The 22,050-nt window shown below is 44.6% G+C and overlaps 2 protein-coding genes across 3 annotated transcripts in view; one reads left to right on the plus strand and one right to left on the minus strand.

Moving 5' to 3' along the window:
* Positions 1-8,658, plus strand: part of cryzl1 (crystallin zeta like 1) — a 39,162-nt gene extending 30,504 nt beyond the window's left edge. For both annotated transcript variants that reach the window (XM_033032427.1, XM_033032426.1), the window contains 4 exons: positions 96-214; positions 3,101-3,206; positions 7,246-7,291; positions 7,642-8,658. In XM_033032427.1, coding sequence (XP_032888318.1) covers positions 96-214; positions 3,101-3,206; positions 7,246-7,291; positions 7,642-7,741 — 371 coding nt within the window. In that variant the 3' untranslated portion in view covers positions 7,742-8,658. The remainder of the gene's footprint in view (positions 1-95; positions 215-3,100; positions 3,207-7,245; positions 7,292-7,641) is intronic.
* A 9,788-nt stretch (positions 8,659-18,446) lies between these two features.
* Positions 18,447-22,050, minus strand: part of setd4 (SET domain containing 4) — a 34,712-nt gene continuing 31,108 nt past the window's right edge. The window contains exon 10 of the mRNA XM_033032428.1: positions 18,447-18,846. Within this exon, the coding sequence (XP_032888319.1) occupies positions 18,709-18,846 (138 nt within the window). The 3' untranslated portion in view covers positions 18,447-18,708. The remainder of the gene's footprint in view (positions 18,847-22,050) is intronic.

Genomic DNA, 22,050 nt, shown 5'->3' on the forward strand with positions numbered 1-22,050 from the left:
CGGGTCGAGACACTTCTTCAGACTTGGCTTGCTCTTGCTTACCTGGTGAATTTAGCTGCTATGGAATATATATGTTTTGATCATTTGTTTTATAGTGCAGCTGTACAGCAAAGATGGCGAGTCGGCTGTCAAACGACATCTCCCACATAAACATGACATCCTCAGTCTTCTAGCTGTCGCCGGTCATTGGGTAACAACAGAAGAGAACCTCCAGGTAACAGAGAAAGTTTTCCTTGTGAAATGTCTCTTGTACTTTGTCAATATCGCAGTTCTCCGCAGGAAACTGAATGCGACACCACAGGAAATCGGATCACTTGTGTAATTCCTAAACGCGAAAAGGAACCTTTGGTTTGTGTAGAGAGAAATTATAACCGATCTAATACATTACAAATTAGATGTAAAATTGTATAGCAAGCTGGAATGGGGAGAAAAATTGCTGGTGTGGGGGGGGGGGGGGGGTTCAGGATTGGAAGGCCCCTGATTTCTTTTATCTCATTATTATTTATCTCACAGAAATATATGTGGAACTGACTAATCTTGAGGGTGAAACATATGACCATAAATCGTAATAGACAAGTGATAGTTTTATGTTTGCTTTTGCAACTTGCAGGTGAAGGACAGGGTTTTACTTTACAGGTGTGTCTCATAGAACAGGAATGCTGCCCTAGATCAACATTCATTGCAGTGTTGCATTTAATATCTTTGCCTGTTTTATCAAAAAATTATTTTACATAATGCATCGGGCTCTCTAAAAATATTTTTCCTGTTTTAGCTCCCCATAACTATTTTACATTTCATTCAGGTACCAGATTTTAATGCTTGTGGTACTGGCTGCTGATGTGTTTCACCCTTTTAGCTGCTGTGGAGGACTTATATGATCATCCAATCTTAAATTTAAAAAAATGCTATTAAATTCAAAGGTTTCAAAAGTCTTTTATTGTCTCGTGTACCAATTAAGGTACAGTGATATTCGATTTACCATGGACCATGAATTAGCATGGATCTTACAAATAAATGATGGTAAAATAAACAGATGAAGGGGAGAAGAATGGAAGCATTCACTAACAGTTAGATCAAGGAGGGTGGAAGAACAGAAATTAGGACAGCACAGAAGCAGGCCCTTCGGCCCACAATGTCTGTGCTGAATGCGATGCCGTTAAAATAATCTCCTCTGCCTGCATGTGATGAGGGGTTTCTGAGCCCATAAATATTAATGTGGACGCAGACTCGCTTCTATTTTGTGGGCGGCACAGTGGCGCAGCGGTAGAGTTGCTGCCCCACTGCACCAGAGACACGGGTTTGATCCCGACTACGGGTGCTGTCTACGGAGTTAGTACGTTCTCCCCGCGACCCCGTGGGCTTTCTCCGGGTGTTCCAGTTTCCTCTCACACTCCAAAGACCTACAGGTATGCAGTGTAATTGGCTTTGGTAAAATGGTAAATTGTCCCTTGTATGTAGGATAGTGTTAGTGCGCGGGGATCGTTGGTCGGCGCGGACTTGGAGGGCCTGTTTCCGCACTCTATCTCTCAACTAAACTAAGAATGATGGAAGAACAAAGAATAGTACAGCACAGAAATAAGCCCTTCAGCCCACAACGTCAGTGCCGAATGCGATGCCATTAAACTAATCTTTTTCTGATGCATGCGATGAGGGGTTTCTGTGGCCATAGACATCAATGTGGGGGCAGACCCATTTGTATATTGTGAACTTTGTTAAATCAGTATTTACATAGAATTAGAAAAACAACATAAGCATGCAGCAAATGAGTGAAGGGAAGAATTGTAAATTAATAGTTGTACATCTGATTGCATGCGCTTTGCAGACATTGCCTGATATTTTGTGTTTTGAGTTCTCTGTATGATGTGATGTTGCTGTCTGCTTGTTGCAATTAACCAAAGGCCTAATTGTATCATTTCAATATCTCTCTCAACTTTCATCACCAATAAAAATAATTGATTCATAACTTGAATAGTCCATCAGTCTAAATCACCATTACACCTATCGATGGGAATGTGGGAGAAATGAATGGCTTGGTATAAAGATTAGCGCGAATGAGCACTTGATGCATCCCGATGAAATGCTTTCTGCGGTGCATCTGTGAAAGTAAAGGGTTGTTCAGAAGGTCATAAGGAATGGGAGTAGAATTAGACCATTCGGCCCATCGTCTACTCCGCCTTTTAAATCATGGCTGATCTATAGAAACATAGAAAATAGGTGCAGGAGGAGGCCATTCGGCCCTTCGAGCCAGCACCGCCATTCATTGTGATCACGGCTGATCGTCCCCAATCAATAACCCGTGCCTGCCTTCTCCCCATATCCCTTGATTCCACCAGCCCCTAGAGCTCTATCTAACTCTCTCTTAAATCCATCCAGTGATTTGGCCTCCACTGCCCTCTGTGGCAGGGAATTCCACAAATTCCACAATTCCACAAATCTCTCCCTCCTAACCCTTTCTCCTGCCTTCTCCCCACAGCCTCTGACACCTGTACTAATTAAGCTTGTTGGGGACATGTCGAACATTCCTAACCCTTCCAAGGAAGTAGAGGCGTTGGTCTGCTTTCTTGGCTGTTACTTTGATGTGGCTGGTCCAGGACAAATTGCGTATGATATTCCTAGGCACCTGAAGCAATCGACCATCTGTACTTCAGCCTCATCAATATATACCAGAGTATATGGGGACACATTGGGCCTCTTTCTTTGCTGCATGACGTGATGATTAAGCTCTAGTCTACAACAAACTTTAGTTAAGAGATACAGCGAGGAAACGGGGCCCATCAAGCCCGACCAGCGATCCCTGCACACTAACATTATCCTGCACCCACTAGGGACAATTTACAATTATATCAAGAAAATTAACCTACAAACCTGCACGTCTTTGGAGTGTGGGAGGAAACCAGAGATCCTGGAGAAAGCCCACGCAGGTCAAGGTGAGTACATAAAACTCCATACAGACCAGCAACCGTGGTCAGGATCGAACCCTGGTCCCTGGTGCTGTAGGGCAGCAGCTCTACCGCTGCGCCTCCTTGTCGCCCACTAATCGTTTATTGAATATGTCTTGGTATCTCTCTAAAGGCTTAAATTTTTTTTTTTACTATTGCAGTTAGATCCACCAGATAGTCGACTCTTATTTTATAAAGGAGCAAGTATTTCATTTCTAAATGAGGAAGTGTGGCAACTATCAAACATGCAACAAGGGAAGTATCTGCGTATCCTTTACTAAGATCCAGGGATAGTTAAGTATAAGATACAAATCAAGCTGAAAATGATGATAAGACTGAGCCTCCATAACCATTATTTTTGTTATTTACAATCCACATTAATTTTCATGTTGATATTGCTGGAGATTCGATTGTTTCACTTGTTCGTTGTTCACAAATATTACACTTTTTTAGTGAAAAATAAATTTCTTGTAAGAGAGCATCTTTTTTTAACATGAGCCTATATATCATGCTTTGAACTTTTGATTTTATTATCGAGTATTATTTTTCATGCATTACATTTTTGCTTTTGTGACCACTTTTAATATCTGTACTCATATCCCTTTACTCTCTGTACCCTTTTATGCCGTCTGCAGTGCTAACTGTCTCTACAAAAGGGAGTAAATAAATAGAAGTGTATCCCAGATAGGCACAAAAAGCTGGAGTAACTCAGCGAGCCAGGCAGCATCTCTGGAGAGAAGGAATGAGTGACATTTCAGGTCGAGACCCTTCTTCAGTTCAGAAGTGTATCCTAGCTTCTGTGTACCATGTCATCCTGTGGAATCTAATTTGGCAGTCCCACCTCTTTCTTTGACTTGAGACCAGGTTTCCCTGCATTCCATTTTATGTGCTTTTTGACTATCTGCTACTGCTCCGACATAAGTTGGTGGTTTCCAGTACATTTTACGGCTCGATAAAATTTGTCTTTCTCCAATTTGGAACATTTACTCTTATTTATCATGTTCTTTCCCATAACTATTGAAATTGACCTCATTACTATTAATACCCCTAAAATTGCTCTTTTCACCCCTCTTTCCTTCCCACATACTTGCAAATTGAAATCAAATCCAAATTTTTGTTTTTTCCATTCTGTTAAAAGAAGGAAATTGAGGAGACTATGACAATTTTTTCATCTTTCTTAACTGCAAGCAAGAGTGATGACGGAAGATTGGAAAACTAATGTGGCATGTTTAGCAGAGAGGCATAATCTGCAGAGCTGTTAGGTTGGTGGAATCAATTTTGAGATTGCATAAACCTTCACTGCACACGGAATAATTATCTCCTGCTTTTTAATGATTTTCTTGGGCCTTAAGTTGTGTTTGTGGAACCTTATTCCTCATTCTGTCTTGAACTCTGCTTCCCCCCCCCCAGCCTAGTATATTCTTTGGCCACAATATTACATCCTTGGTCTTGAAGCAAGCAAGGTAATGTACCATTCTGAAACTGAGCCTGCTACTGCAGAAATGCCCATCTGCTTGCCTAATTGTAGAACCTTTTACAAACTTTGCCTTTGTGAGGACTTTCTCCCCTCCTTTCTACAGACGAACAACCCAGAGTGCGTTGGTCTTGGTTGGCACCACTTCCATGGGAAACAATACCCTCACTAGTATTCAGAACTGACGTACAATTTAATAAAGCTGCAGCAAAATGACTGAAGCATGCAGCTTTGCTCACCCATTAGTGATTCCCATTATTACAATGCCAGTGCGATATTAAAAGTTGGAGATTGAATTGCCTGGGTTACTGATTTAAATGGCACAATTCCACAGTGTCAAATTCAGTACTATATTCTCCCCACAACTTTTGATGCAGGGAGGCAGATTCGCTCATTGGTTTTAACCAACCGATTACTATTTTAATTTTTTTAATAAATTTGTGAGTTGACAATTGGGACATGGGTGGATTAGTTACCATATTCAAAGATAGTGTGGTACGGTGGCGCAGAGTTAGAGTTGCCGCCTTACAGCGCTGGAGATCCGGGTTCGATCCTGACTACGGGTGCTGTCTGTACAGAGTTTGTACGTTCTCCCCCGTGACCTGCGTGGGGGTTTTCTCCGAGATCTCAAAAGTTTCACAGGTCTTTTATTGTCACGTGCACCAATTAATGTACAGTGATATGCGGATTACCATACAGCCATACGAAAAAACCCCGACAAGACACACAACTGCATAAAAGTTAACTTAAACATCCACTCAGCGGATTCCCCACATTTCTCACTGTGATGGAAGGCAAAAATGTCCAATCTTCTTCCTCTTTATTCTCCCGCGGTCGGGGCAGTCGAACCATCCGTCGGGGCGATCGAAACTCCCGCGGCTTGGAGATCCCGAAGTCGGTCTCTACCCCGAGACCGCGGGCTCCGTGATGTTAATTCCGCCTACACCCACGGTTGAAGCTCCGAGGTCGACCCCTGGCAAAGAGATCGCGAGCTCCGCGATGGTAAGTCCGCAGGCGACCGCGGTGGAGCTCTCAAAATCGGTCTCCAGCAAAGGCCGGCAACTCCTCGATGTCAGGTCGCAGTGCGGACGGAGATACGATAGGGAAAAAAATCGCATCTTCGTCGAGGTAAGAGAGTGGAAAAAGTTTCCCCAACTCCCCCCACCCCCCTCCTCCCAACATAAAACAAGCTAAAGAACATTAAAAACATTCTTTTAAATACAATTAGAACACAAAGAAGGAAAGGACAGACAGACTCTTGGCGAGGCAGCCACTGCTGGCGCCACCCGGTGGTTCAGTTTCCTCCCATACTCCAAAGATGTGCAGGTTTGTAGGTAGATTGGCTTGGTATTTAAAAAAATGTAACTATTATACCTAGTGTGTGTAGGATGGTGTTAATGTGCGGGGAGCGCAGGTCAGTGCAGACTCGGTGGGCCGAAGGGAGTGTTTCTGCGCTGTAGCTCTAAACTAAACTAAACTAATACATTTTGCAGCTTAATCTGCCAGTAAGATGACTTAAATCTGCAACTTGATTGTTCCAATGGTATCCACAAAGGCAATGTTAATTATGTTGCGTATTATGTCGCAATCCTTGTATTGAAAAATATAAAATAACAAAGCTTTAGTGGATCAACATTTTTTTAAACAGACCAGCTTTACATTAGTTTCAATGTTTACCCACTTTTCCATAAATCATCATGATCTTCATGAGAGTAATAACTTGCCTGGCTTTTTTTCAATACTCGTGTACGAGTGTAGACAGTGAGTAGCTGGCTCTTCGGTTGCACGAAGTACCATGTTCGAGCTAGAGCCTGCCTTTGTACATTATTTCTAACACATCCAGTTAATAATGATTAAATATCAATCAATGATATTAACTTTGGCTTGTATTTCACACCTATAATATCACTGTATCCCAACAACGGTTCACTTCAGACATTTGAAGCACACTTGCTTCCACTGCCAATGACCAGCTGACTTGGCACAAACCCGTGGCCTTTCTGTTTGAAAGATTAATCTCTGCAATGTAATTTCTTTTAGTTTAGTTTCGAGATATAGCGTGGAAACGGGCCCTTCGACAAACCGAGTCTGCATCGACCAGCGATCCCCGCACATTAACACTATCCAACGCCCACTCGGGACAATTTTACATTTTATGCCAAACCAATTAACCTACAAACCTGTACATCTTTGGAGTGTAGGAGGAAACCGAAGATCCTGGAGCAAACCCACGGGAAGAACGTACAAACTCCATACAGACAAGCACGCAATAGTCAGGATCGAACCCAGGTCTCTAGCGCTGTAAGGCTCTACCCTTTGTTTTGATATTTTCATACACTTGAAAAAAATTTCTTTCTAGGCTAATAATGATTTTTGTTTCATTTTTCACAATTTGTTTAAAATAACCTGAAGGGCAATATTTTTGGAGGGTGGTTGGTGTATGGAATGAGCTGCCAGAGAAGGTAGTTGAGGCAGGTACTATAACATTTAAAAGACATTTGGACAGGTACATGGATAGGAAAGGTTTAGATGGATTTGGGCCAAACATGGGCAGGTGGGACGTGTGCATAAGGCATCTTGGTCGGCATAGGCAAGTAGGGCCGAAGGGCCCATTTCTGTGCTGCATGACTCTGTTTCTGTGTGTTGAACGGTGAAATGGCTGCTGAATATCTAGAACAGCCAAAGTAATTTTCGGAGCATAATCAATTGATATGCAGGCGTTTGCGTAGATGGGAGAATTTTGTGTTCTATACTTCCTGCATTATTTCTTATTCCGATGTCGTTCCATATATGCTCAAGTACGGCTTATTATGCCTGAATGCTGTTGCCTAGATATTTTGAAGGACGTGATGGAGAAGCTGTCCATCGGAACATTCCGGTAAACATTTTGATATTCGTATAATCAATTCCGAGTGCGTGCGACTTGGAAAAGCAATTGTATAATAAATTGGCAATGGAACATTCGCTGCTGGAATTAAGACTTTACTGCGCTTAAGTATATGTACAGATGGTTGCACTACATAGAATCTTTTGAGATACAGCCAGAAAATCAGGCAAATATTAGTCTTCTTGCATGTGATTGTATTTAAAATGCACGTTGAGTGATCATCTTCAACTATTTTAACGCTTCGGGATATGCAGCTAGCCTCGCCTTCCACAGAAAGGTACAAGGTATTGTGGAGACTTAGCCCAGTGTCTAGACATTTCCAACTGCTTGTCTCTTTTCAGGCCTCAATTGGATGAACCCATTCCAATATATGAAGCCACTGTTGCCATGGAGATGGTTCAGAAAAACCAAGTCAGAAAAAAGCAAGTCGTTCGGCTCTGAAACAGTGTCGTGATGACTAATTCCTGTGAACAGCTAAAAGACAAGTGCTGACTTGAGTTATACCCATTGGTCTGGAGCAGATGATTCAATGCAACATCAGTAATTCTCTGGTTAAATTATTTTCCTCCATTTACGGTAAATTGTTTATCACTGAAAAGCTTTGTGGACCTCTGAACTAGCTTTGAATTCTTGTAATGCATCCTGGAATCCAATATCTGTTTTTTTATTTTCATTTAATTTTGCTGATATCTATAATCTCTTATCAGTTTGCTGCAGCATCACCAACTGCAGAGTGATTGATGATACTTTCTTGAAGAGTTGCAAACTGTTAAAAATTCATCTACCTTTTTATATTGAGGTATAAATAATTGATGACTCGATCAAGATAAGGATGGAAATAAATGGATTGATAGTGGGTTTCCCCACTGATAGATCTCGTAAGTGTTGCCGGAAAATAATTCATAAAGGATAGAAGCAGAATTAGGCCATTCGGCCCATCAAGTCTACTCCGCCATTCAATCGTGGCTGATCTGTCTCTCCCTCCTGACCCCATTCTCTTGCCTTATCCCCATAACCTCTGACACCTGTGCTAATCAAGAATCTATCTTTCTCTGCCTTAAAAATATCTATAGTATTTTTGTACTGAAGGATTGCACAGCCGATGGTAAAACGTCAGCTCCAAGTCTGAATCAACCGTGTCGAATTTACGAGTGAATTCTGAGTTCAGCACTTCCAAATTTATTTCCCTTACTAAAGTTAGCATAGAAACTGAAACTAATAGTTTAAATTATTTAAAGCTGTCTTGTGCAATTTAATTTTTTTCTTTGGTTGATCGGATTAGGTTATGAGCACACCTGTTTCCAATTATGATGTATCCACCAAATCCCCCTAAAATAAACCTTTTCTCTCAAGGCTGATTAATCTGGATTGTTTACAGTTCCTTGCATGAACTTTCTGTGAGCATGCTCGCTTGAACCTGGGGCCCTGTGATCCCATTACAATCATTGCCTCTTCCAGGCTAAAGCAATTCTAACAGCTCAGCAGTTTTTGGCATTTACAGGGAAATGAAAACTTTAACGTGGTACGTTTTGGAAAGCCTGCTTCTCTGTGGTTTCTGCTGATAACATTTGATGCATTGGATTCAGCACAAAATTGTCTGTGTCTACATTCATAAGCAGGGTTGTCTAGAACAGGTGATATTGAGCTGATGCAAGGGGGAACATAGTGGAATGTTGATTCAACGTATGTATAAATCTTCCATCAACATTTGGCTATGACCTAATTTTTTTTTTTAAAGGTGATTCATTAGCAAAACTACTGCAATTTTATTTGGTTCCTTGTAGGCCACCCACAATTCACCATCCTCACTCTCCATAAAACATGGAACAATACACATTGCTGGTTTAAACAGAAGATAGACACAAAAAGTGACTCAGTGGGTCAGACAGCATCTCTTGAGAAAAGTAATAGGTGACGTTTCGGCTCGAGACACTTCTTGCACAAATGGGTCATTCTGCCCACACTGTGCTGACCATGATGGCAATTTATAGAAGTGAGTGAGTGTAGATGCTGGTTTACTAAGGATAGGCACAAAATGCAGGAGTAATTCATTGGGTCAGGTAGCATCCCAGAACTGAAGCAATTGGACAGGTGACATTTGGGTCGGAACCCTTCTTCAGTCTGAGCTACTCTAGCATTTTGAGTCATTTCGAATGATGTTAATTTAAACTGATTCCGTCTGCCTGCACTTGTACTACTTCCCACTATCCCCTGCCAGTTTGTCTGCCTGTTCAAATATCTCTTTAATATTACTGTTTTATCTGCTTCCACTACGTTCCAGGAAATGCATACAGCCACCTCTGTTCCAGAGCCTTGCTGGATTATCTGTTTTGCTGGACCAACCGAGGTCACAGCCTCTGACGGGAGTCGAACGGTCCGCCTCGGCAGCCGGGGTGGGGGAAGGGCAAGATACCGTCCCGCAAATTCGGCCGCCGGAGTTGGCTGTGGGAACAGATGGGAATTAAATTCCAGAGCTCGAACCACGGGACAAATTCAACCCGCATCAAAATCAACTGTGGGAGCGGATTCGCTGGCTCCGACTGGGCCAAAGTTCCAGAGCCCTGGCCACAGAGGCAAATTTGACCTTCCACTGGGAAATCTGGCCGTGGAAGTCCTCCAGTTGGAATAACACCCCTCCTACACTACCCTATGGATTCAAAATTGGCTTGATCAGGGAAGACAGTTCACTAAGTCTCTCTATAGACAATAGGTGCAGGAGTAGACCATTCAGCCTTTCGAGTCAATATGATCATGGCTGATCATCCCCAATCAGTACCCCGTTCCTGCCTTCTCCCCATATCCCTGACTCCGCTATCTTTAAGAGCCCTATCTAGTTCTCTCTTGAAAGTATCCAGAGAACCGGCCTCCACCGTCCTCTGAGGCAGAGAATTCCACAGACTCACAACTCTCTGTGTGAAAAAGTGTTCATCTCCGTTCTGAATGGCTTGCCCCTTATTCTTAAACTGTGGCCCCTGGTTCTGGACTCCCCCACTATCAGGAACCTGCTGGCTCGAAGGGCCGAATGGCCTACTCCTGCACCTATTTTATATTGAGAATTAATCTGGGTCAAACTGTCACTGTAACCCTCTTAAATGTTTTACCAAGGCAATGTATACAACATCCACTGCCATAACCATTATCAATCATCTTCATTACCTTTTGGGGGGGAAAAAACTCAATCAAGTTTGTAAGACATGACCATTGTGGCACGGCTCGCAGAACTCCTGCTGTCGGTGTGGAGTTTGCAAATGCTCCCTTTGACTGTATTGGGTTTCGTCCGGAGTTGTGGGTTAATTGGCCTCTGTAAATTGCCCATAATGTGCAAGGAAAGTGGAATAACATTGAATTAGTGTGAATGGGTGATCTGCAGTCGGCGTGGGCTGAAGTGCCTGTCTCCATACTGTTTCTTTAAACTAAACTACATGACCTCCTTTCCACGAAGCCATGCTGACTGTCCCCAATATGTAAAAAGAAAAGACACAAATTGCTGGAGTAACTCAGCGGGTCAGGCAGTATCTCTGGAGAACATGGATTGGTGACATGGGTCAAAACCCTCCTTCAAGTTCGTACTTTTCCAAATAATGAGTAAATCCTATCGCTAAGAATCTTCAATAAATTTCCTACCACTTATAAAAGGATAACTGCACAGTAGCACAACGTTGCTGCCTTACAGCGGCAGAGAGCTGGGCTCGAGCCTGACTATGTCGTGTGCTGTCTGTATGGTGTTTGTACATTTTCCTTGTGATCACGTAGGTTTTTCATCCGGATGCTCCGGTTTCCACCCACACTCCAAAGGTGTACAGATTTGTAGGTTAATTGGCCTCAGTAAACATTGTAAATTTCCCCTAATGTGTAGGATAGTGCTAGTGTTCACGGGCATAGACTCCGTGGGTCAAAGGGCCTGTTTCTGCTCTCTATATCGAAACTAAACCAAACTGGCTATAATTTGTAGGATTATCCCTATTACTTCCTCCCACCCCTCTCCCGTTCAAGGAAAGTAACAATACTGGAACTGTGCCTAGGGCTAAAGAAGAGGATGCAAAAATCTCTGTCAAGGCCCCAGTAATCTCTCTTGCCTCATGTAATCTACGCCCTGGGTTAATACTCTCATTTTAATATTTGTTCCATTTAGTTTAGTTTGAAGATGCAGCGTGGAATCGGGTCCTTTTGTTCACTGAGTCCGTGCCGACCAGCGATCCCTGCACACTAACACCATCCTACACACACACACGAGGGACAATTTATACTTATACCAAGCAAGTTAACCTACAAGCCTGTACTTCTTTTGCAACTGGGAGGAAACCGGAGATCCCGGTGAAAACCCACACAGGTCACGGGGAGAAGGTACAAACTCTGTACAGACAAGCCCCCGTAGTCAGGATCGAACCTGGGTCCCTGGCGCTGTAAGTCTTCAGAGGACAATTTTTATTTAAACTGGTTTGTCTTTCGTTTAGAGCATGGACCTTCAGCCCACTGACTCCACACCGACCAACTAAGTTCTGTCTGAAGAAGGGTTTCGGCCCGAAACGTCGCCTATTTCCTTCGCTCCATAGATGCTGCTGCACCCGCTGAGTTTCTCCAGCATTTTTGTGTACCTAAGTTCTGTTACCCCACTTTATCAAGCACTCCCGATACATTTGGGGTGATTTTACAGAGGCCAATTAACCTGCAAACCCATGTCGAAGGAAACCAAAGCACCCAGAGGAAACCCACACGGTCACAGTGAGAACGTGCAAACGCCACACAGACAGCTCCTGAGGTCAGGATCGAATCAAGGTCTCTGGCGCTGTGCGGCAGCAGCTCTACTCGCTGTACCATTGTGCTGCCCCATTCACCTTATTTACTTCATGGGCATTTTACCTTAGGGATAGAGTTACTAAATCTACCCTCACGACTTCTGCAGGCTGTACAGAGGAGCTTCTCAATTAACAGAAGTATCATTGACATGAGTAATTCCTATGGTTTTTTTAATGCAAGTGTGTAAACAAATTTGTGTACACCCAGAAGGAGAGGTAATAGAAATTAAAATATCCTTTTAAACTGCAGCTTGAATTTTGGACAACCAGTCCAAATGCATAACTTTCCCACACTATCACAGGAGCGTGGTGTCATCCTTCAAATAAGCCAGTGATGTTTCATAGCTTGTCATTCTGAGCAAACATAAACCTGCAAATGACACATCCACAGGAATAAAACATGATTTAGGTACAGTATACTGGTATTACCAGTAAATGAGTCACTCTCACAGCTGCAACACCTATATTTTTTTTTTAAAGGATGAATCACACAACCATAGGAACCAGCAAATGAAACCCCTTCCAGCAAAATGGTGATTTCCACAATCGGTAATGTTCACTTGGCAGTAATTATAAAGAAGCTAATGGATGAAATGGACGAGTCAGTAATGTATCCATATCTCCAGTGTCCCTCTCAATAGACAATAGACAATAGGTGCAGGAGTAGGCCATTTGGTCCTTCGAGCCAGCACAGCCATTCAATGTGATCATGGCTGATCATCTGCAATCAGTACCCCGTTCATCCCCATATCCCCTGACTCCGCTATTTTTAGCCCTATCTAGCTCTCTCTTGAAAGCATCCAGAGAACCCGCCTCCACCGCCCTCTGAGGCAGAGAATTCCACAGACTCACCACTCTCTGTGAGAAAAAGTATTTCCTTGTCTCCATTCTAAATGGCTTACTCCTTATTCTTAAACTGTGACCCCTGGTTCTGGACTCCCCCAACATCAGGAACATGTTTCCTGCCTCTAGCGTGTCCAAACCCGTCACACTCAGTCTGAAGAAGGGTCCTGACTCCAATCGTCACCTTTCCTTCTCTCCAGAGACGCTGCCCGTCTCGCTGAATAACTCCATTTTGTGTTTATCTTACGGTGTAAACCAGCATCTCATAGGTTCACATGAAAGAAGTAGAATTAGGCCATTTACCCATCAAATCTACTCTGCCATTCAATCATGGCTGATCGATCTCTTCCCCCCCCTAACCCCATTCTCCTGCCTTCTCCCCATAACCCTTGACACCCGTACTAATCAAGAATCTATCTGTCTCTGCCTTAAAAATATCCATTGAGTTGGCCTCCAGACTTCTGTGGCAATGAATCCCACAGATTAACCACCCTCCGACTAAAGAACTTCCTTCCTAACGGTGACGACTTCCTTCCTTTGGGACGACAGATGGGCTAAGTGTTCGGCTGGCGACCGGAAGGTAGCCGGCTCGAATCCCGCTTGGAGTGCATACCGTCGTTGTGTCCTTGGGCAAGACACTTCACCCACCTTTGCCTGTGTGTGAATGTGTGTGAGTGATTGGTGGTGGAGGGGCCGTAGGCGCAGATTAGCAGCCACGCTTCCGTCAGTCTGCCCCAGGGCAGCTGTGGCTACAGAAGTAGCTCACCACCACCGAGTGTGACTGAGGAGTGTATGAATAATGCGATGTAAAGCGCCTTGAGTATTCTAGAAAGGCGCTATATAAATCCCATCCATTATTATTATTATTATTATTAACGGAACGCCCTTTAATTCTGAGGCAATGACCTCTGGTCCTAGACACTCCCACCACTGGAAACATCCTCTCCACATCCACTCTATCCAAGCCTTTCACTTCATGTGCAGTTCCTTCCTACACAATAATGTATTTAACTAAGGAACATTCTTGGCACTGCCAGCATGTGTTTGGCCGAAGATTATCACTTGCAACTTTTCAAAACCACAAGGAATAAGATGAATAGGCAGGAAAAAAACATCTGTTTTATATCCAGCAAGAATGAATGGAGAAGACAGAAATAGCATGAAACGGAATCACTACAAGGCCCAATTCTTTGGATTCAGTCACAAAACGTTGCAGAATATTGTACCACAGTTATGGAGATGGAAAGGAAATTGCATGAAGTATTACAAACATTATTCTCAAAACTTGGTTAGATAAGAACAAAGCCCATTTTTCCCTCCCTTGAAGATACAAACAACTGACGGAGGAACAGGTGCTGGAGCCTTGGTTGGAAATTGGAGCAACAGCATCTGATATTTCGCATGGGCAGCTTACAACCAGGTGGTATGATCCTTGATATCTCTAACTTCAAGTAACCCCGGAGTTCCCTCTCTCTCCGCGCCTCCCCCACCCAAGTTGCACCAGCTTCTCGTTTTCACCCAACAAACAGCTAACAATGGTACACAAAAATGCTGGAGAAACTCAGCGGCTGATCAGTCTGAAGAAGGGTTTCGGGCCGAAACGTTGCCTATCTCCTTCACTCCATAGATGCTGCTGCACCCGCTGAGTTTCTCCAGCATTTTTGTGTACCTTCGATTTTCCAGCATCTGCAGTTCCTTCTTAAACAAACAGCTAACAATGGCCTGTTTCCTTTATCATCCTTACTTTTTTGCCTATCTTTCATTTATTGTTCTTTATCTCACTCCATCATCGTCTATATCTCTCGTTTCCCTTTCCCCTGACTAGTCTGAAGAAGGGTCTCGACCCAAAACATCACCGATTCCTTCTCTCCAGAGATGCTGCCTGCCCCTATTACTCCAGCATTTTGTTTCTATCTTCGGTTTAAACCAGCATCTGCAGTTCCTATACAAATTATTCCTCATATTGGTCCTTCCACTGTGCTGAGAAGAGCATTACACCCAAACTGACACCGTCCTCAGCCCACCCGTCCAATTAAGATCACATTCCCACAAGAGCAATCAACCACAATTCTATGTCGATAATCTTTTCTAAGCCCAAGGGATTTTGATCATAAAATTATAATTATAATAATAATAGCTTAAAAACATTAAGCCATTTTCTCCTTCGTACCTGTGCTGACGGCACCTGGAAAGAACAATTCAAATTCATCATACTCCCTTGTCCTTTCCCATAATCCTACAATATAGGTCTCTTCTCAAGTAAAACAACTGATTCACTACTCATGTACAGTCTTTCCGCTGACTGGATAGCACGCAACAAAAATAGGTTTTTACCGTACCTCTGTGCACGTGACAATAAGTTAAACGAAACATCTGTTCAATCCATTCTGCATGGTCTCACTGGAAACATCCTCTCTCCATCACCCGTCATGGATGATACCCGTCAAGGATAAAGGGGAAATCCTTTGGGACCGAGATGAGAAAAGCATTTTTCACACAGAGAATGGTGAATCTCTGGAACTCTCTGCCACAGAAGGTAGTTGAGGCCAGTTCATTGGCTATATTGAAGAGGGAGTTAGATGTGGCCCTTGTGGCTAAAGGGATCAGGGGATATGGAGAGAAGGCAGGGTTGGGATACTGAGTTGGATGATCAGCCATGATCATATTGATGGCGGTGCAGGCTCGAAGGGCCGAATGGCCTACTCCTGCACCTATTTTCTATGATTCTATGATACTTGGCCCTCCGAGTTACTCCAGGAGAACGTATGTTGCTTAAGATTCTAGCATCCAGTCTCTTGTGTGTCCAAGCCACCATTTCATTTAGTTTCATTATTTTATTGTCACGTGTACCGAGGCATATGGACGAGCTTTGGTCAGCGCAATGGTTCTTTATTGTCACATACGCACTGCACAATGAAATTCTTTTTGCGTAGCTTACACATGCACGTCGCCATATTTTGGCGCCGTTTACATAGAGAAAAAGTTCAAAGACCAGTCCACATGCTGAATGTACTAGAGCACCCATGATCTAGGCTGCTGCAGGGCCTCTTCCGTCGCCTTGATACCCTCAAACTATTCATGATCGGACTTTGCTGCCTTTACCTTGCACTGAACTTTATTCCCTTATCGTGTATCTATACACTGTAAATGGCTCGATTGTAATCATGTATTGTCTTTCCGCTGACTGGATAGGCCGCAACAAGCGTTTTTCACTGTACCTCGGTACACACGGCAATAAACTAAACTGAAACTGAAAACCCTCGACCGGCTCGGCCCGCCTACCGACGTCCCACTCCTCGCCCGACCGACCGCCTTTGCATCCCAGGGGCGCCTCCTGCGGCCGACCTTGCAGGCGCTGGATGCATTACCCCGGTCCCTCTCCGACTGGCCCACTCCTCACGTCCGTTGTTGCCAACTTCTCCCTCCTCCTCGACTCTCTGGTCTTCGGGGCCGAGCTCGGTGGCTTCCGATATCCCCCCCCCCCCCCCCCGCAGTCCAAGGCCCACCCGGTTCTTCTTTTTGGAAGTCATTTGTTTCCAGATTGGATCTCTGATGCCCACTCAAAGTTAACACCAGCAAAACCAGAAAAGACTCTTCCTGCACAGCTCAGATATGTTCTGCCTATAGACATCAAAAATCCATAATATTGAGAATTGATCCTATGAAATAATTTGAGCTGCGCATTTGAAATAATTGCATTTTGATTTATTGCACAGCTATATTTTTTAATAAGTGCGAATATTCGAATTGTAGAGAGAACAAAATAACATTTGTTTCTATTGGGAATCCACTTTATTTTTCCAGTTGCAAGGCAGCGATCCCACCTGCGCTAGTTCCAATGTAATCACATTGCAGGAACAGTTTGTAAATCTAATAGCAACTGCACCAGACCGTTGTGTATCCACCACACCCTCGTACATTCCCATTCCACTTTGTTGACGTTCCTGACTTCTGATCGCAACCTCCCTGGGGCAGTCTGGCTTCCAGGCTCTGAGGCCCAACAGAAAGGGTTCGGAAGTTCATCTGTGTAAGAAGGAACTGCAAACCGAAGATAGGCACAAAAAGCTGGAGTGACTCAGCGGGACAGGCAGCATCTCTGGAGAGAAGGAATGGGTGATGTTTCGGGTCGAGACCCTTCCTCAGACAGAAGCGTCTCGACCCGAAACGTCTCTCTCCAGAGATGCTGCCTGTCCCGCTGAATTACTCCAGCTTTTTGTCTATCTTCGGAAGATCATCTTTTCCACCAGCTCAGCCTCGCTTGGCATCAGAATTTCCCACAGCAACTTCTTGCTTTTTAATTTAAACAGATTCACAGTGAGCAGTTTTGCACGACACATGTGTTTTACCCAGGTCCCAGCACGGTTTGGGAACAGCTCCATCCAAGACCGCAAGAAATTGCAGAGAATTGTGGATGCAACCCAGACCATCACGCAAACCAACTTCCCTTCCATTGACACCTCACGCTGCATCGGCAAGGCCCGCAGCATAATCAAGGACACATCTCACCCCGGTTGTTCCCTCTTCTCCCCTCTCCCATCTGGCAAGAGGTACGGAAGTGTGCACGCCTCCAGATTCAGGGACAGTTTCTTCCCAGCTGTTATCAGGCAACTGAACCATCCTACCAACAACCAGAGAGCAGTTCTGGCCAAATCTCTACCTCATTGGAGACCCTCAGACTATTTTTACTTGAGGACTTTATCATGCACTAAACATTATTTCTTCAGCATGTATCTGTAAATTGTGGATGGCTCGATTGTCATCATCTACAATCTTTCTGCTGACTAGTTAGCACTCAACAAAAAAGCTTTTCACTGTACCTCGGTACACGTGACAATAAACTAACCCAAACCGCGTTCAATCCAGTTTGCATGGTCCCACCAGAAACATCATCTCTCCATTTCCCTTCATGGATGCTACTCGGCCTGCTGAATTCCTCCAGGAATATGTTTGTTGCCTAAGATTCCATCATCCACAGTCTCTTGTATGTCCAATCCACCTTTTCATTTAGTTTAATTTGTTTATTGTCACGTGTACCGAGGTACAGAGAAGAGCCTTTGTTGCGTACTCACCAGTCAGCAGAAAGACAATACATGATTACAATCCAGCCATTCACAGTACGGAGATACATGATAAGGGAACAACGTTTAGTGCAAGGTAAAAGCAGCAAATTCCGATCAAAAATAGTCCAAGGGTCCCCAATGAGGTAGTCAGTAGTTCAGGCCTGCTTTCTGGTTGAGGTAGGATGGTTCAGTTGTCTGATAGGAGCTGGGAAGAAACCGTCCCTGAATCTTGAAGTGTGCGTTTTCGCATTGTTATACCTTTTTTGCCCGATGGGAGAGGAGAAAAGGAAGTTACCAGGTTGCGACTCATCCTTAAATATGCTGCTGGCCTTGCCGAGGCAGTGTGAGTAAATGGAGTCAATAGGAGGGAGGTTGGTTGGTGTGATGGTCTGGGCTGCGTCCACAATTCGTTGCAATTTCTTGCGTTCTTGGATGGAGCTGTTCCCAAACCAAGCTGCGATGCATCCTGATAAAATGCTTTCTACGCCGCATCAGTAGAAGTGGGTGAGAGTTGTTGGGGACATGCCGAATTTCCAAAGCCTTCTTAGAAACTAGAGGCGTTGCTGCGCTGTCTTGGTCGTTGCTTCAAAATGGGTGGTCCAGGAGAAGTCGTTGGTGATATTTACTCCAAGGAATTTGAAGTCTTCAACCATCTCTACTTCGGTGCTGTTTGTGCTCATCCCAGAGGAAGTACTGATAGTCCCGACCGTTACCTGGGAGTGGTGGCCCTCATATTTTGCAGCATTTCGATAGACGCTTGGAGTATCCTCAGTTCCTCCCTCCGCAGAGCGACCACCAACTGCAGCTGTTCCAAAATCTCGCCTCTGTCCTCTGTTAGTTTGGAAACCTAAAGACAGGGAAGCGAAAGAAACACCACAGTAAAACATCCCGCAAACCCATGCAGCCCCAATGGAAAATCCTATCAATCCTGGAATCGGAAAGTTACGACACATGAGACTTGGGCGGCACAGTGGCTAGCGGCAGAGTTGCTGCCTTGCAGCCCCAGAGATTCGGGTTCGATCCTGACTACAGGTGCTGACTGTATGGAGTTTGTATACGTTCTCCCTGAGACCGTGTGGGTTTATTACCGGGGAGCTCCAGGTTCCTCCTACACACCAAGGACGTACAGGTTTGTTGGCTAATTGGCTTGGTAGAGATGGGACCTTGGCGGTGGTGAAACCTCACGGTAACGGCGGCGATGCCTCGCGGGTCGACCCGCGGTCGATGGTCAATGAGTGCGTGGAGAACCACCGTGTGGGGGGAGGGGGGGAAAAGGACACTGGGGACCCAGTGTGGGGGGGAACCGCTGTGGTGGGAGGGAGGGGGGGGGACACAAAAGGGGGAGCCGGCGCGCTTTGTAACTTTGTCAGCGCCATAGGTGGGCTGCTCTTTGTATACATTGTGTATGCAAGCAAAGAATCTCACTGTGCTTAGTCACATGTGACAATAAAGTATTCCTATCCGATCCTAAATTGTCCCTAATGTGTGTAAGATAGTGATAGTGTGCGGGGATCGCTGGTCGGCATGGACTTGGGCCGAAGGGCCTGTTTCTGCGCTGTATCACTAAAACTAAACTAACAGGAGGAGGCCATTTAATCAATTCCAGTTCTTGATCCATGTCCCTGCAAGTGATGCCTCTTCAAATGTAAATCTGGTGAGCTTGCACCCTCTCAGCCAGTGAGTTTCAGATGGCCAAGGGAAGGTGGTGTCCATTGTTGGCAGGGCAAGAGGTGATAACGAGGGGGAAACAAGGATGCGAACAGTGGAACTAGTAGGAAGAATTTGTTAATCTGAAGATGTTACTTGTAAAAGTCTGGAGGGATACTGTGGGCTCAATTTGAAATCTGATCACACAACGATGTCAGTAACTTTTGCCAACTTTGTGAGGAACACTGCGAGTCAGCGCTCTGTGTGATACCAATATGCCTCCGGTCATACCCCTGCTGTTGCTTCCTGGATTTCTACACGGAAACAGCAGGCAGAACATACACAAGACGAACATTTATCTTCACTCATTCTGGCGCTGGCCAATGTTTCCAGCCTTCATTCTTGCAGTCAAACAACTCCCTGTATTATTTCTCCCCCCCCCCCCCTTCTAATTCTGGCAGTCTCCGCTATCCTGGTATTATCTGCCTTTCTAGTGGACGGCTCTGCTGCAAATGCCTTTGGAATCCTTTCAGAGTAATGGGAGCAGGCGGCTGGGAGACACAAAGCCTTCATTCTATCGTTTCAATGCTTATCAGAAGGAGCTCTCACTGCACCACTCACTTTCAAAAACAGGACTGGAGTTTAGTGACACGGAGCAGTGTTGTGCTGAAGGTTCCAGCATCTGCAGTCTCGGGCGTATCCTTGGTAACGTGGACTCTGGCTTCAATATAAACTGGGGAGCACTCAGCTTGTCTGCATTGACCCAGCTTGCAAAACAAGCAGAATCACACACAAAATTGTTTTGTTTAGCCCGGAGGTACAATGCGGACACAGGCCCTTCGGCCCACCAAGACCACGCCGACCCGCACATTAACACTATCCTCCACACACTAGGGACAATTTTACATTCATGCCAAGCCCATTAACCTTCAAACCTGTACGTCTTTTTGAGCGTGGGAGGAAAAACCGAAGATCTTGGAGCAAGCCCACGCAGGTCACGGGGAGAATGTACAGATTTCATACAGACAGCACCCGTGGTCAGGATGGAACCCGCAGAACAGCGATGTAAGGCAGCAACTCTATCGCTGCGCCACTGTGCGCGCCCTTGCTTCAGTTAAATTAGAAATTTGTGATTGAGAAGCGATGGATGTGATGCATTTGGATTTTGCAGAACGGTTTTTGATAAGGCGGGGTGGCACAGTGGCGCAGTAGTAGAGTTGCTTTCTTACAGCACCAGACGTCTGGGTTTGATCCTGACTACGGGTGCAGTCTGTACACGGGTTACTGTGAGCAATTTTGGGCACCATATCTGAGGTTGGAGAGGGTCCAGAGGAGGTTTACAAGAATGATTCCAGGAATGAGGAGGTTGACCTATGATGAGCGTTTGTCGGCACTGGGCCTGTACTCGCTGGAGTTTAGAAGAATGAAGGGGGCACCTGATTGAAACATACAGAATAGTGACAGGCTTGGATAAAGTGGACGTGGCGAGGATGTTTCGACTAGAGGGAGAGTCTAGGACTACGTTGGTGAATCTGTGGAATTCTTTGCCACAGAAGGCTGTGGAGGCCGTCTGGATATTTTTTAATTAATTTTTTTTTAAATTTCTTTATTTATATAGCACATTTTTAGTCAACTTGCACCCAAAGTGCTTCACATAATTACATCCACACACACAGGCAAAGGTGGGTGAAGTGTCTTGCCCAAGGACACACACAGGCAAAGGTGGGTGAAGTGTCTTGCCCAAGGACACAACGACAGTATGCACTCCAAGCGGGATTCGAACCAGCTACCTTCCGGTTGCCAGCCGAACACTTAGCCCATTGTGCCATCTGTCGTCCCTTTAAGGCAGAGATAGGTAGATTCTTGATTAGTACGGGTGCCAGAGATCATGGGGAGAAGGCAGAAGAATGGGGTTAGGAGGGAGAGATAGATCAGCCATGATTGAATGGCGGAATAGACTTGATGGGCCGAATGGCCTAATTCTGCTTCCATTCCTTATGACCTTACATACAGAGTTTGTACATTTTCCCTGTGACCGCGTGAATTTTCTCCGGGTGCTCTGATTTCCTCCCCCACGTGCAAGTTTGTAGGTTAATTAGCTTCTGTAAATTGTCCCTAGTGTGTAGGATAGTGCCAACGTGCGGGGTAATCGCTGAGCAGCGCGGACTCGCTCAGACAAAGGCACTGTTTCTAAGCTGCATGTCTAAAGTCCAAAAGCCTTGATGATTACAGGGTAAATCTTGCAGCCACTGGAACTTTGCAGCATATGAGAAGATTCAATAGTTGCAATTTGCCAAAAAACCTTTGGTGTCGATAGTAAATATATCTATGAAAGCAGCTCTTTGTTTAATTTTCTTGTTTTTTAATTATTAATTAGGGGAAGGGAATTAATTCACACACAAGG

This window comes from Amblyraja radiata, chromosome 14 (assembly GCF_010909765.2).
Source record: "Amblyraja radiata isolate CabotCenter1 chromosome 14, sAmbRad1.1.pri, whole genome shotgun sequence".
Lineage (NCBI taxonomy): Eukaryota > Metazoa > Chordata > Chondrichthyes > Rajiformes > Rajidae > Amblyraja > Amblyraja radiata.